Source organism: Bos taurus, chromosome 8 (assembly GCF_002263795.3).
Source record: "Bos taurus isolate L1 Dominette 01449 registration number 42190680 breed Hereford chromosome 8, ARS-UCD2.0, whole genome shotgun sequence".
In the NCBI taxonomy this organism is placed as follows: Eukaryota; Metazoa; Chordata; class Mammalia; order Artiodactyla; family Bovidae; genus Bos; species Bos taurus.
Genome location: NC_037335.1, coordinates 82,151,141 through 82,165,685, shown reverse-complemented (window position 1 = coordinate 82,165,685; position 14,545 = coordinate 82,151,141). Strand labels below are relative to the sequence as shown.

Genomic DNA, 14,545 nt, shown 5'->3' with positions numbered 1-14,545 from the left:
AATTGAGTCAACTCTTATCCAAGGTACCTGCTTTGAACTGCTCAGGTTCTGGCCTTTCACTCACATCCACTGCCCTGGGCTCTCCATCCACAAATAGCATATCACTTTAAATCCCCAGTTCTCTCCCCATCACAGCCTCTCCACAGGAATACTTGTGGGACTTAATGTAATGTTTGCAATTATTTGCATTTGTGGAAAAGAGTATTAAGCTCAGTAGATAAAATTATAACATGGCCCAAAGGTCAAATTACTAGAATACATCTACTCCTTCATTCATTTGTACTATGCAGATATTAGCTAAATTACATTAGATTTTAAAGGCCTAATTAGTTGGATCTGAGAAACCAGTGAAAAGTCAAGTTCCAGCGTGGTTTCTCATTACTCCACCAAGTGCAGCTCCCACAGTTTCTTATCACTGGAATGTCCAAACACAAAGGGCAGATGTTTTATTTCAGTGTCATCATTGGGATAATCAGATGTCATTTTTGAGATGTGTGTGGTGTGACCATGGTTATTTGAATATTGGAGTAGAGAAAAGATAGGAAGGAATCATATTTTAAGAGTTTAAGGAATGTGTTTTGAAAACTACAAATTCCAATGAAGTCTTGGATCATGACAGAGAGACCAAAATGACAATTGATGCATTGAGATGGACTTTACTTGGAAAGGGAAAATGGGACACTCAAGAAAGAGGGCCAGCAACTCCTGCTGGTTGAAAAGGCACCAAGCGTCTCACTTGTTCAGTGCAGAAAGGCCACTAAAGAAGATTTTTCCCAGCAGACACCTTTGCAGCCCTGGCTCCTCCTGTCAGCCTCCTCTCAGGTCTGGAGAATCCCGGTTGAAGTTAACAAACCCGGTGTGGCGCAGCGGTGCCCTGCACAGGGCATGCATATTAAAGCCGACAATGCTTACAAATGTAAATAAGGGCAGATTGATTAGGAACAACATTATCGCTGGGAATGTCGAACTCACATGCATCAGCAATGAGGCAAATTGGGGGCAGCCTCAGCCCTGACCACCCAAGTCGAGCAGGCTTTTACACTGGCTCCTCTTCCTTTCTTAAAATGTTACAGAAACAAGGCCAATTAGATCCTCAAAGTAATTCATCTCCGTGTATGAAAAAAGCAGACCACAGGGGAAGCGGCCACTGGGGGTGGGGAGATTAAGATAGCGCTTGTTAGAGCCCAGGCTGGGGATTGCCGTCCTGGAACCCATGGTAGAATGTACAGGCCGAGACTATTGTCTGAGATACTGAAAAGTTAACCTATCAAACAGCGGGTGAGGGGGCTAAGGGAGCTGAAAACTCGGCCCAGAGATCAGTGTTCAGAACGTTTAGGAATTAAGTCAAACCCAGGGAGATGAACCCGAATTCAAGAGGTTTTGTCATCGAAATGGTGTACATGTAGCTGCGCGGGGAGTAATAGGAAATTGTTATGTGTGCATAGCTTATCATTTCATTTTAGAATTCCATAATCTATACTGAAATTGCAATAAAGGAAAAACTAATGTTTTGGTCTAAAACACTGTATAGAATTTCGTAAAGAAAAACATAGCACCCTGCCTATAGCTACATGGTTACCTTTGCCACACAGCAAGCCTCGTATATAAGACTGACGTGTCTTTTTAGGGGTACCACCCCCAAAACCTTTAAAAATTAATTTCCAGCGGCACGCACAAAACGGTCTGACTTGAAACGTCAGTAGAACCATTCAGTGAAAAAAAAAATAATATATCACGTGTCTCGATATGCTATTTACCAAACATAATAAAGACCAGGATATTGCTCAAAGATTAAGCTTGCTCTCAGTCGAGCCCAATATTCCTGCGATCTTATTTATTAACGTACTGTCATTGGAAATGCACGCTGCTGTCTTTTCTGAATTTTCGCAACCCTTCCTAGAGCCGCTCACAAAATCACGTGCTCCTTCGGAGTTTTAAGTTTTGAATTTACGCGCTGGTCGGGTACTCAGGTCCTCCTCCCGATCTCGTGAACACCGCCTCAGACACTTCTACTGTCTTTGTCTCTTTATTCTGCAGGACACCCCATTCAGCCCAGGGTACCGCACGCGTTTCGCCAGTTTGGGATTCAGAGGGCAGGGCCTCCCAGTGAAACCAGGAAGGAGAAAAGGTTAGAGGGAAGGTGGTGAGGCTGGTAGGAAGGGGAGAGAAGGGGGAGGAAAAAAAAGGGAGGGTGAAAGACGAAGGAGAAAGGAAAGGGGAGATTGAAAGAAGGAGGGAGGAGGGAGCCGCCGAAGAGGAAGTAAGGCGGCGGGGAGGGCTGGCCGACTGGCCCCCTGCGGGAGCCGCGTGGGCCGCCCGGGTGGCCGGCGCGCCGGGCTGCAGTTCCTTTCGGGACGGGGCTGCTGAATGGGAAGGAACGCGAGCGATAAGCTATTGGCCGACCACGAGGAGGCCGCGCAGGCATTGGACGACGTAAGGGGGCCGGACCGCCTTCAGGAATGTACTACGGCGCGTCCGGCACGTCCGTCCGCGCCGGTGGGGCGTGCGCCTCCCTTGGGCTCCCGGGAGCCAGCGCTGGAGACTTGGAGCCCGCCTGGCGCTAGCCGAGCGCATCCAGTTCCCTACCTGCTTGACCAGGGTTGCGCAGGAGTTGGGAGTCCGGAGCTCGGCGCGCGCGGTAGCGGGCGCGCTCGGACAATCGCGCGCGCGCAATAGGCCTCCGGGCCCTTGGAGCGCGCGCCGACTGGGCCTTAGGTCACGTGGTAGCGTGGGCTCCGCCTTCTCCCCCGCTCCTCCCCCTTTCCCTCCATCTGGGTTTCTTTCTTTCCTTTCCTTTCCTTTTCTTTCTGTTTTTTTTTTTTTCAATGAACACACACCGTGTGCATCTTAAAGCCACACTGCCCCATTTCACGGCTTCAGTCGGCTGCTTGCTGCAGGGAGTGCCTCTGCAGTTCAATACTGTTTTTAAAAAAGAAAGAAAAAAAAAAAAAGTGGCGGTGAGGGGAACCAAATACTAAAATGAGGCAGAATAGAGAGTATGTGGGTCTGGTCTCTATCTCGGGGAGGAACTTAACTTGCAAAAGAAAAAAAAAACTCCAAAAAAAATTTTTTTTAAAATAAAAATCGGAGCCGTGTAGGCAGTTTAATTTGTCTCTGACCCCAGGATCCACCTTAGACTCGCAGGTTTTCTGCCCCAACGGGAAGCGAATCCCCCTGATGTCTCGGTGACACTGGCTGCAGTGTCCGGACAAGTCCTCGCAATCGGCGCACAATTTGTTTCAAATGAATCCAGCATCAAAGCCTTTATTCTCCTTTATGTCACGCTACTATTAAATATAACAGGATGCGTACCAGTTTGGGGGGGGGGTAAGGTTTAAAAGATTTTAAATAGGGACTTGTAGTTAATGAAAAGGGGGGAGAGTCCAAATGAATCCAAAATAGGAAAGCTTTTCTCTCTTTCTAAAGAAAACATTTCTGTTTCTCCGGTTGTTAAAAGGATTCTGTTGTTTCTCCTCTACAAACGTCGCATTAAAGATTCAAATAAAAACGCCTCTGCCTCCACGAGACTGCTTCTGTGTCTGGATTCCACGTTTATAAAACACTGACTCCTTCAAACCTGGACTGTGCTGCCGTGGGGTTTAGAGAGGGAAAACGGAGAGGGGGGAGCGAATTTTAAGAAAGGGTGGCTTTTCCCAACGTCCTTACTCTCCTCTTTAACTTTCCATTTTGTTTATCTTAATGCGAGGCGTTGTTCCCTGCGAGAGCCCAAGTCTTCTCTTTGGTTATAAAAGAAAAGAGAGAAGGGGAAAAAAAAAAAAAATCTGGCACACACTGGCGCACTATCCACCACCCTGTCATTATTGGTGCAGGCCTGGGAATTCAAGCTGGACCTCCCAGTATTTGCTGCAGCTTGAGGCCAAGGTGCCTCTGAAAGGGTTTTCTTTGAAGAAATTTCTGAAATTGTTTAAGCGCTTTAAAAAATATTACATTTTCCCCCGTGTCTATCGCGAGGCAAATACTCGTGTATGTGTGTGTGTGTGCGCGCGCGCGCACGAGCAAAGCATCTTACAAAAAGAAGACACTGTTGAAAAGAAAAGGAATAAGAAAGAAAGGGAGGGGGAGCATTCCTTAATGGAAGTATTGCATGCGAGAAGGTTGGCGCTCTCGGAGGCTCCCCCCGAAGCCCGGGATGCACACACTGGGGTTGCCTACCTGGGTGGTCTCTCTACTTTGGTGAGCTGTTGCTAAGCAGCTAATAATAGTCATGTTTGCTGAGTAATTTCTGCCCTCCGCGAGCCAATCGCGTTGCAGAAACCCAAGCCATCTGACAGCCCCGGGGGCGGGAGCTCCAGCCTTTTTCTCTTTCGCTCGCTCTCTCCCCCTCCACCCCCTCCCCTCCTCCTCCTCTTTCTCCAAATGGAGAGAGTTCTTTTTTTTCTTCTTCCATCTCATCTATTGAATCAAGGAGCTGCTGCGGCCGCTGCCCGCTGCACACACACACAGCGGAGTCCCCAGGTCCCGGGAGCGAAAGAGGCGCGCTGCACTGGGGCAGAATGGTCCAGCGGGTCAGCGAGGAGCACAAGAAAGCAGAGTCCGGGACCAAGCAGCCACCGAGAAGCCAGCAGCCAGAGCGCAAGCAGCCCGAGCAGCAGCTTCAGGAGCCGCCACCGCCAGCAACAACCGCCGCAACTGCAGCGGCGGCGGCGGCTGCCCCGGCCCGACAGCGCTGAGACCCGCCGGGCGCCCACGGACCCCTCGGCGGCGGCTCTGCCTTTACCCTCCGCGGCCGCTCGGGCTACCCGTGAGACGCCGAGAGAGTCAGCGAGGCCGGCGGGAGCGGCGGGGATTTGCTGGCGCTTTCTGCAGTGAAGGGGTCGCGGCGCGGGGCGGGAGGCGGTAGGGGGAGTTGGGGACAGCCAGCCAGGAGCGCCGCGCGAGCGACCGAAGGACAGGCTGGCTCCACGCGCCGGCTCTCGCCCTCCGGAGAACTGGATGTGGGCAGCAGCAGCCGCAGAGACCTCGGGACCCCCGCGCAATGTGGCAATGGAAGGCGCAGGGTCTGACTCTCCGGCAGCGGCCGCGGCCGCAGCGGCAGCAGCGCCCGCTGTGTGAGCAGCAGCAGGTCTGTCAACCGGAGCCCCAGCCCGAACTGCCGGCGGCCAGCAGCGTCCTCGCTAGCCGAGCGCCGGGGCGCGCCGGGAGCCCGCAGCGGCGGCAGCAGCGCGCCGGGCCGCCCGGGAAGCCTCGGTTCCCGCGGCGGCGGCGGCAACATGGCCTCGGCTGGTAACGCCGCCGAGCTCCAGAACCGCGGCGGCGGCGGCAGCTGCAGCGGGGCCCCGGGCCGGCCGGCCGGTGGCGGGAGGCGCAGGCGGACCGGGGGACTGCGCCGCAACGCCGTGCCGGACTGGGACTATCTGCACCGGCCCAGCTACTGCGACGCCGCCTTCGCTCTGGAGCAGATTTCCAAGGTGCATTTCAGTCTCTCCTCTCCTCCCACTCTCTCTTCCCTCCTCTTCCTCTTTGGAATCGTCCCCGCTACACACACACACACACACACACACACCTCCAAGGGGGGAAAAAGACAAGTGGGGATTGAAAAATTCAAACCCTCCCTCCGGTCCTGGGAGGAAAGGGCTGTCGGAGGTCTGCAGGGGGTGGAGATTGTGTGTGTGTGTGTGTGTGTGTGTGTGTGTGTGTGTGTGTGTGTGTACGTACGCGCCCTCCCCAGCGTGCCTTTTCCGGAGCACTGGAAAGCGGTCCACAGTGGACCACCTCAAGAGCCGCAGCAGCGCGGCACTGCCCGATACCCCTAAGCCCCCTCCTCCTGCGCCCCTGCCCCTGTTTGCAGCCTAAACCCCTGTAATACTGCCACATTTCTTAACATCTTAGAGGGGGAGGCGGAGTGGAGAGAGGCGGAGAGAGGAGGGGGGGAGGAGGGAGCAGAAATAAAGGTGGTTTCCTTTTTTGGCAGCCGGTTTTGCTTTTGTTGAGCATGAAATCTCTGCTCCCTTAAAAATTATCCTCGGAAGAGGGCATCTCCTCTCTTCTTTTCCAATTTTTGAGCCACTTCTCATAGTTTGCGGGGAAAGGGAAGTTGTAAACAAATTGCCACCTTAAATTCGTGGTGCGGGTCTGCGGAACGGCCGGGTTCATTGTGTTTACGAGGTTCGCTGAAATGTGTGGAATCTGGGGAAGGCAAGCACCCAGACAGGGGCCCGCCGGGGCTGCGGCCAGCGCAGGGGAAACGCCGCCGCCGGGAACAGCCAGCACCCAGTCAGGACCCCCGACTGCGTCGGCCTGGGCTCGTCCCCTGAGCACTCGGCTGCTTTTCGCGTTTAACCAGAAGGGAAGGGAGAGGAGGGAAAGATCCATGTGGCTGCCCTCTTCCGATCACAAATATTGTCGTAAGTTGCAGATGGCTGCCCCATTTCCTAATTCAGCTCACACGGCGTCTCCCAACGCCATGGAAATGCATCGCGAGTGAGCTCCGGCGCCCACGCTCACCACGTGGATCCCAATTTACTACCAAGTCGGGCGGGGGAATCAGAATGGGGGAGTCCGCCATACATTGTTCCCAAAGCGCTCTTGTACCCAGTCCCTGCCCTCGGCGGAGCACCCCGAGAAGGGTGAAGGCTGGGGCAGAACTTGCGGGCAAGGGCGCAGTGGTTTGCTTGTTCTTAAATGGGCTCCATCGCAGGGATTACGCAGCCCCTCCCTTCCCGGACCGGTGTGAATATTTCCTGTATTGAATGGTGTCTCTCCACACTGCCTCGGCTTCCTCTTGTTCCCGCAGTCCCTCTTCCCAGACCTTAAAGTCACTCGGGGATGCTACGCAGGCTGCGCGTGGGGGCGCCCCTGCTGTGGCCGAGGTGCAGCTCCCACGCTGCAGCCTGACTTTGATTTATGACCAGCCCCCCCCCCCTCCCCACCCACGCCGCTCGCGTTTCCTCTGGCCGACCTGGGTTCCAGCCCGCAGGGCAACCCCCCCCCCCCCCACCCCGCCATGCAGTCGCGGGATGCCGGACGGGTGCGCGCAAGCGGGCGTGGACGCGCGGCCCGCGACTCCCGGGCGCTCACTCCTCCCTTCTGCTTCATCCTCAGGGGAAAGCTACTGGCCGGAAAGCGCCGCTGTGGCTGCGAGCGAAGTTTCAAAGACTCTTATTTAAACTGGGTTGTTACATTCAAAAAAACTGCGGCAAGTTCTTGGTTGTAGGCCTCCTCATATTTGGGGCCTTCGCTGTGGGATTAAAGGCAGCTAATCTCGAGACCAACGTGGAGGAGCTGTGGGTGGAAGGTAAGAAACTCTGCGCCCGCCGCGGCGCCCTCTCGTCCCCCCAACCCGGGCCCCCTTCCCTTCCTTCCAATTGATAAAGATATTTGCCAGCATACACCTAGATCCTTTCTGTGAAGAGCGAAAACCCCCTGCCCGCACCAGGGGGAATTGTTTATTGTTTGGGCGCCTGGCCAGGAGCCAGGCCCGTCCGACAAAGGCCGCGCTGTAATCTACTCCGGGAGCTGCGCTTTGCGAGGTGTTGTGGGAGAGAGTGGCAAGGGCGGGCCGGCGGGGGCGCAAGGGGGCCCCTCCGCGGGACAGACCACTCCGCTAGGCCGGGGGGGCCCCCAGGTCCAGCCGCCACCACCGCTCGCCTCCGCCGCGCGCCCAGACGCGGCCAGAGGAAGGCGTCTGCTCTGCCTGCTCGCGTCCTCAGCTTCCTTTCCTCCCCCACCCCCACCCACGGCGTCCAAAGAGAAAGGAGGGTGGGGGCAGAGAGAGGCCACCCCTCTGGCTGGAGGGAGTGTGCGCGCCCCCGGCGGCCGTGGCCGCCGCGCGGAGGGCGGGGGGCGGGAGCAACGCGGGCCTGCGGAGGCGGCGGCGTGTGTGGTCCTGTTTTTGGACAGCTTTCAACTCTTGGGGAAAAAAAACATTTGTCTCAAGGTACAAAAAAAGGGGGGTGGGGTGGGGGAAAAGGAGTTGAAAAAAAACAGTAAAGCACAGACTGGAACGCTTGTTTGCAAAGTAGATTAATGTTTCCTCGCGGGTGGGGGCTTTTAAAATGGAATTATTCTGGGAGAAAGCAGTGTTTTGCAGGCTGAGAGAATAAAAAAAATGTGTTTTAAGAACGCGGGTTTGGAGGGAGGGGCCATGGGAGCTCTCCAAGGGTTCTGCCAGTCTTTTATCCACATTCCTCAATTTGGGGGTTCTTGAAGTCTTTTTTTTTTCAAGTGGTTGTAAATTTAAAATAGATCACCCATAGACAGAGACGTACGCCGCCACCGCTGACGGAAACATTTTACATTCTTTGTGTAAATCTCTTTGATTCAGGGGTTTTGTTTGGGGCGGGGGAGAGAAGGGGGTTGTTTTTGTTTTGTTTTGTTTTGTTTTTGGAAAGTAACGTTGTTGGTGTTTGGAAACATTTAACTCCTGAACACTACCTAGGTAATCTCTTACAATCAGATGGGAGAGATGGGTTGAGGTAATTATGTAGATACTTCAAACCGGAATATCTGAGGCATTCCTTGTGATATCTAAGACAAAATTTGGAAGCCTAAGAGTACATGCATAATTGCATAATTGATCCCTCTTCAGAATACTCTTGGAGACCTAGCCTTGGAGAATATTAAATCTTGCCTTGTTTGTGAAGATTCAGCTTTCAGTGTTTTGCAAGCATATGGTGGAGTCTTTAGTTGAGAAGTGACAATTAAAATAATAGTCCAAATAATTAAGACCAGAAAACATTCTTGCCTTAAGTAGCTTAGTAATGAATACAACAGTGTTCTTTGGATTGAATCCATGGGGTAATTTACCTCGACTCAGCGCCTCATTGTCATTAGTAGATAAAAGAAGGGTTTTATTAAGCATATATAATGTCTTAACAGCAAGTTTACTGTGCATCTATAATGGTCCTAGCACGGTGCTGGGCACTGAAGGGACACTGAAGATATGAGACACTCCCTGTGCACAAATTCACACATTTACAACTATTAGAGTTGAATGTCAGACTTGCATTAAATTTGAAACTTAAATGGCAGAAGAAAAAACCTTCCATGGAGGTGGTGAGGCAAATTAGGGCAACCTAGAGCAGAGGAGGGAGGGAGTTCTAAGCAGAAGCTCAGAAAAGGGGTCAAAGGCCCAAGCTGAGTGGACAGCAGCAGTGGGAGGCCCCCTGTGGGGCAGGGATAGGGTGCAGTAGCTCTTTGGGGCCCTGGACCATTCAGAAATGATGTGATTGGCTAGACTGTGGGCAGCTGCCCCAGGTTCTAGGGCAGAGCAAGAGATGAGTAAATTTCCCTTTCTGCTACTTGGACCAACAAATTTGTTGGGTGTCGATGATGATGACAAAAGACCATATCGTTGTTTTGAGCAAGACTTGCCAGTAGATTTTGAATAAGTTTATAGACAACTAATGTTAACTTATTTGTGTGTGTGTTAGTCCAGCTCAGTTGTGTCCAACTCTTTGTGGCCTCATGGACTGTAGCCTGCCAGGCTTCTCTGTCCATGGAATTCTCCAAGCAAGAATACTGGAGTGGGTAGCCACTCCCTTCTCCAGGGCATCTTCCCTGCATTGTAGGCAGATTCTTTAGCATCTGAGCCACCAGGGAAGCCCCCACTTATTTGTATAACATTGTATAAATATTTTTAGAAGTAACTATGTTTGTGCATTACATAACTCATTTCAAGTCCTGGGAGGAGAAACAAGCTGAGGCTCTAGCTTAGTGATAGAGTGCTGGGAAATGACACACCTGAGATAAGACTCATTGTGCCTACTTTGAACCTCTGAGCTATTTCCTTTCCCATTCTGTTTTGGCAGTTTCAGTGTGGCTCACTGATTCTTTGGCCAGATACTCCATACTATCACTTGTTAAACAACTACCCTTACCATTTATATTATCACATGCCTTACCACTCAGTAAAGTAGCTATCTATTATCTTTATTTTTATCACCTGATAGCCTTTGTAACATTTTTTCTTTTACTAGATGATTGAATTATTGTCCTATTTTGTATGTGAGAAATTATGGATCCTCTGTGTCTCCATGTCCACCCTGCCTACTGGTGACTTAAGTCAGCCTGATCTTCTGTTGCCTTGACCTTGATTTGCCATTCCTTCATTCCATACTCTCTTCCCCTGTAGAAGTAACAGTTTCAAAAGTGTAAATAAACCCAACCAAGGAGGCCACCATACCATTTTATAATTTTAATTTAAATTCAAAGTAAAGGTAACAATGAGGAAGTCTTGTTTGTGACATAGTGAGCTTAGTGTTTATATCAACAGCAAATAATGGAATTATTTGCTTTTCAGAGTAAGAATTCTCTACTATCCTAAACTGTAGTAGAGTAAAATGAGAAGTAACTTGGAATGTAGGTTAATTTGCACTTTAGTGTCTTAGGTACATTCTTCATCACTATCAGCAAAGAAATCTGTTAGATAGTCATTTCTTAATAGAGACTGCAGATATTCTGGACATAAACAAGGGTGCTTGCTAAACCAAGTGAATGGAGGTCGCATATTTTCTTAGTTAAAAAGCAACAGAAGAAAGGAAAGCATAAGAGATTTCAAGGGGAGAGAGTGCTGAGGAACAATTTATAAAATGTTATTTCTTCTGTTGATAAAAATTGACATGCGTATATGCAAAAGCAACTGTACATCTATACACAGGTACATTCATATCTAGATAAGATTGATTTATAGATAATGTATTAATATCTTCACTTGCCTTTATATCTGTGTATACACATAGACTTACTACAAGTATCCTCATATCTGCCAAAATAATGTTATCTTTTTAATATAGTCAGCAAATTAAAGGGATCCACTTGATAGGCTGTATCTTTGATTTGGCTTTCATGCTTTGTTTAACATGCTGAGGAAACATGGCTTTATAAAGACAGTTTGAATACATTGGCCACAATGTGCAGCCAATATAATCTAGATAAGGAAGATGTTTTTTATGGCATTGGTGATAAGAATTCTTTGATTCTGTAGTTACAGTGTTCATACAATGATTGCTTTTTAAGAAACTGTCAATATACATTAGGTGCTAGCTTGGGTCTTAGGGTTATAGTATTTGCGAGTAAAAAAATTTCAAATCTAGATTGCTTGTGAATGGAGTCCTGAGGGTGGGTGAAATAATATGTGGAATGTTTCAGTAACACCAGCCAGTGGCAGCAAGGTCAGGGAGAGAGTGTTACTTAAAAATACTCATTCAGCACATGTTCTCAGTGACTGCTCTGTGTCAGGTACTGCCTGAAGCTCCAGAGTGATGTTGGTAAAAGACCCTCATCCCTGTCCTCAGGTGACTTCCGCCCAGCAGACACACAGACCAGTGGCAGGATAGCAGGGGCACCTTGTAGGATAGCCCTGAGGAAGGGGGCCTGAGTCAGGGGCAGGGCTGGTGGTGGGGTATTCCAGGTCAAAGGAACAGCATGGGCAAAGGCTCAGAGGACAGGGGGTGTGGTCTCTGGGAGAACTTCCAGTGCTTACCTTTGGTTGGGACCTCAGGTTTGAGGTGGGACACCTTGAGTCTTAGAAGGTCCAGCTATGTAGCAGGAAGGTCTCTGATGTGTTCAGGGTGTTTGGCGGGTGGTGTCAGCGGGGACTTGCCAAATCTTCCTTTAGCCATTCTTTGCCTGCCTTAAGGTTTACACTAGTGTATTTGGCCTCCAGCTCCCTCCTTGGTACCAGAGAGCTTCCCCAGGATCTCACAGAAGGGAAATGCTTTCTTTTTAATCTTGCCCATTTCTCGGTTGGTTTTGCATTTTTGCTTAGTGCTTTTATCCTTCTGCCTCACTTAGTATCTACCCCTCCACTCCAACCCTCTCTGAGACATGAGTTTGTTGTCATGATTCTCCAGTGACAGAACATTCATTTATCTTTTTGAGCTTTTTGTTTTTTTCTCTAAACATTGCCTCCTTTACTACAAAAGATAACAGCCTTGAAATGAATCCACATTGTCTTGTGTTTGGTTATTAACATCTCTGGAGGCCAGCATCAAAAGAGGAGGACACAAGTTATAACTTGGTTTTTTCTTAAGGCACATGGCCTTTTTTTTTTTCTTTTTTTTTAAATGCTTGCTTAGTATTTCTAAGTGCTCTAGAGTTTGTAGTTGCTAGCATAAGCCTTCAGTGCTCTTGGCTGTTTTTGGCTCTAACTTAGGCAGTTAGAGGAGATAATTGAGCTTCACCTTTTCAGTTTAGAACAGTGTTTCTCACTATTGATGTTTGGGGCTGGATGATTCTCTGTTGTGGGAGCTGTCCTGTGCACTGAGGTATGTTTAATAGTATCCTTGGATTTTACCCTCTAGATGCTGGTAGCACTCTCCTGGATGTGATAATTGTGTTTCTATTCATTGTCAAATGTGGGGGTGGGGGTTGCAAAATTGCCCCAATTGAGAACCAGTGGTTTAGATAATAGGTAATAGATTGCAGTTAGAAGACGGATGCTGATGGAAGGCTTTTATTACACTGCTAAAGCATTGCCATAAATGTGAAAGCTTTAAGATAACTCTCCCTCCCCATCCCTATATTTACTGACCCAGGTATCTAACTTTTTTCATGCAAATAATTTAAACTTTGGATTATCTTTAGAATTATATTAAGTAGCAAGTAAAAACATCATGAAAACTTGAGAACAGGTGGGGATAGGCCATAGAAGAAGGGAGAAGTGTTATATTCGGATACATTTTTTTTCCCTTTTCCTTTGGGTAACTTAATTTTGCAGATAGACCTCACTGGATTTCCAACACAGTAGACTGAAGGTTTTTAGCATGAATGTGACTTTACAAAAAGCAACAAAAGACACCACTGGACTTCGCTCCTACAGCAATAACAGCTCCTTTCCAAATCCCACATAGTACATGGGCTCTTGATGATCCAGTTCTCCAGATGTTCCTGCCACACACTGCTTGTTGCCAGGTGCTCTTGTGCAGCAGAACCAAAGAAACAACGAAGGACTGAAGCCCGTCTGCCAGGCAGGCGGTGCACAGGCTCTGCTCTTACTGCCCTCTCCAAGGTTATCAGCCAGTTTCTGGTTTCTGGGGCCGTCAGTTTGGGGGTTTTGGCATTTCACGAAGGAGAGAAAAAAAAAAGGCAACAGCTTCTTTCTGCTCCTTGGTCCCCTAGGCACTTTTAAAATGAAGACTATGTGTTCTAGATGGTTATTCGATTCTGACAGTGGGCACATACATACAGGTGGAAGCAATTGTGGCATAGCTTTCATATCTGGAGAAAAACGATCAAAAAATAAATGCCCAACAATAAGTGCTTTAAAAATAACAGATAGCTTCAGATGCCATCTTCCTATGGCAGCTGACCCTCTAAATCCTTATATCTCTTTGGTGCCTGCCACTCTTGACCCTCTGACAAGTTTAGAGGTCAGGTTGGGCGATGGAGTGTTTCAGATATGTGGAACGCTGCTTGGAGGTTCCAGAAGATGACAGCTTCCAGATGTATGAACCGCCAGATCAGTTTGTTTGGATTATGCTCCACAGCTGATGGCGAGATTAACGCTGGCTGGACAAGCTATGGGAGATTTGTCTGGTTTCCACAATGCCATGTTTATATTTCATTGGGATTTCTCCTTCAAAGCTGACCTCCCCATGACCCCTGCAGCTCTGTCCACTCAGGCTGAGCTGTAACTTGTCTGCCCTCCTTCTCTTATTGGCCGGGGGGCAGGGTGGGGGGGGGGATCACAGTTAAGCAGTGGAAGGGGCTGTTTATATGGCTGCCCCCCTACTTTGTTCACACCAGTAGGACTGAATCTGCCCAGATTTAACTCCTGAAGAGTAATCTATTCAACTGGTTGAGAAGAGGGGAGTGTTTTATTTTAACCTTTTTTTTTTTTGCTTTTAAAACAAGTATGGAAATAGTTTAAATTATTTGAAAGGAGACCAGATTTAATAGAAGCCATTTTGCAAAAATACACTATTTTAACTTAGCACTATTTTTAAAAAAGGTTGAGAGAATTGTAGCTATGTGAGACTTCCCTAAATAATTGCCATACTTGAATGATTCTATTATTAAAATACTGTTATTTGCTTTGCTGCTCATCAGTTCCCAGAACCTTATCTCCATCCTACTTCCTCCCTCCTCCGTCACCTGTATCCATCCCTTTGCTCTTCTGCCCTCCTCTCTTCTCTCCTCTCCCTCCCACCTGTCCATCTTCCCACCTATTCATAAACTGCCCAAATCCAATCCTAGTGGCTCTCTGGAATTACTAGTGTGAAATCTGAAATGGTAGTAAATCTGGTTAATCACAAACTGACAGGAAGGAATTCGAAAATGTATTGTTTCAAATCAGCTGTGGGAGATACTAGATGCAGAGCTACCATCTGCATCCTTAGGGTTCTTAGGTTGTATGAGAGTTGGTTTCAAGACTGTTTCTTTGATGGGGTCTTATCAGTAGATGTGCTTCTCCTATTGAAGAGTCATGGCATTTTAATGAGCTTTTGAGGTAACTTTAGAGTCCACTGATGTGTGGCCTATGGAACAAGTCCTAGTCCCCTGCGCTTAATGTGCCATATGAATGTGAAGAATTGGGCCCCATAGTGTTTCTGAGATGCTGAGTGAAACATACACCATGACATTC

The 14,545-nt window shown here is 48.9% G+C and overlaps 1 protein-coding gene and 1 long non-coding RNA gene across 6 annotated transcripts in view; one reads left to right on the top strand and one right to left on the bottom strand.

Annotated features, from left to right (window-relative positions):
* Nucleotides 1-14,545, top strand: part of PTCH1 (patched 1) — a 70,437-nt gene that overhangs the window by 2,879 nt on the left and 53,013 nt on the right. Inside the window, exons 1-2 of one of the 5 annotated variants that reach the window (XM_005210406.5) lie at nt 4,333-5,429; nt 7,063-7,255. In XM_005210406.5, the coding sequence (XP_005210463.1) occupies nt 5,232-5,429; nt 7,063-7,255 (391 nt within the window). In that variant the 5' untranslated portion in view covers nt 4,333-5,231. Of the gene's footprint in view, nt 1-4,332; nt 5,430-6,282; nt 6,366-7,062; nt 7,256-7,789; nt 7,898-14,545 lie in introns of those variants that run through there. The other 4 variants (NM_001205879.2, XM_005210407.5, XM_024995742.2 and 1 more) reach the window with 4 other exon arrangements.
* On the bottom strand, nt 641-4,298 carry LOC132345987 (uncharacterized). The gene is made up of 2 exons (XR_009495638.1): nt 2,587-4,298; nt 641-1,058 (listed from the first exon to the last, which is right to left on the bottom strand). It is a non-coding gene; the product is annotated as an uncharacterized lncRNA (long non-coding RNA).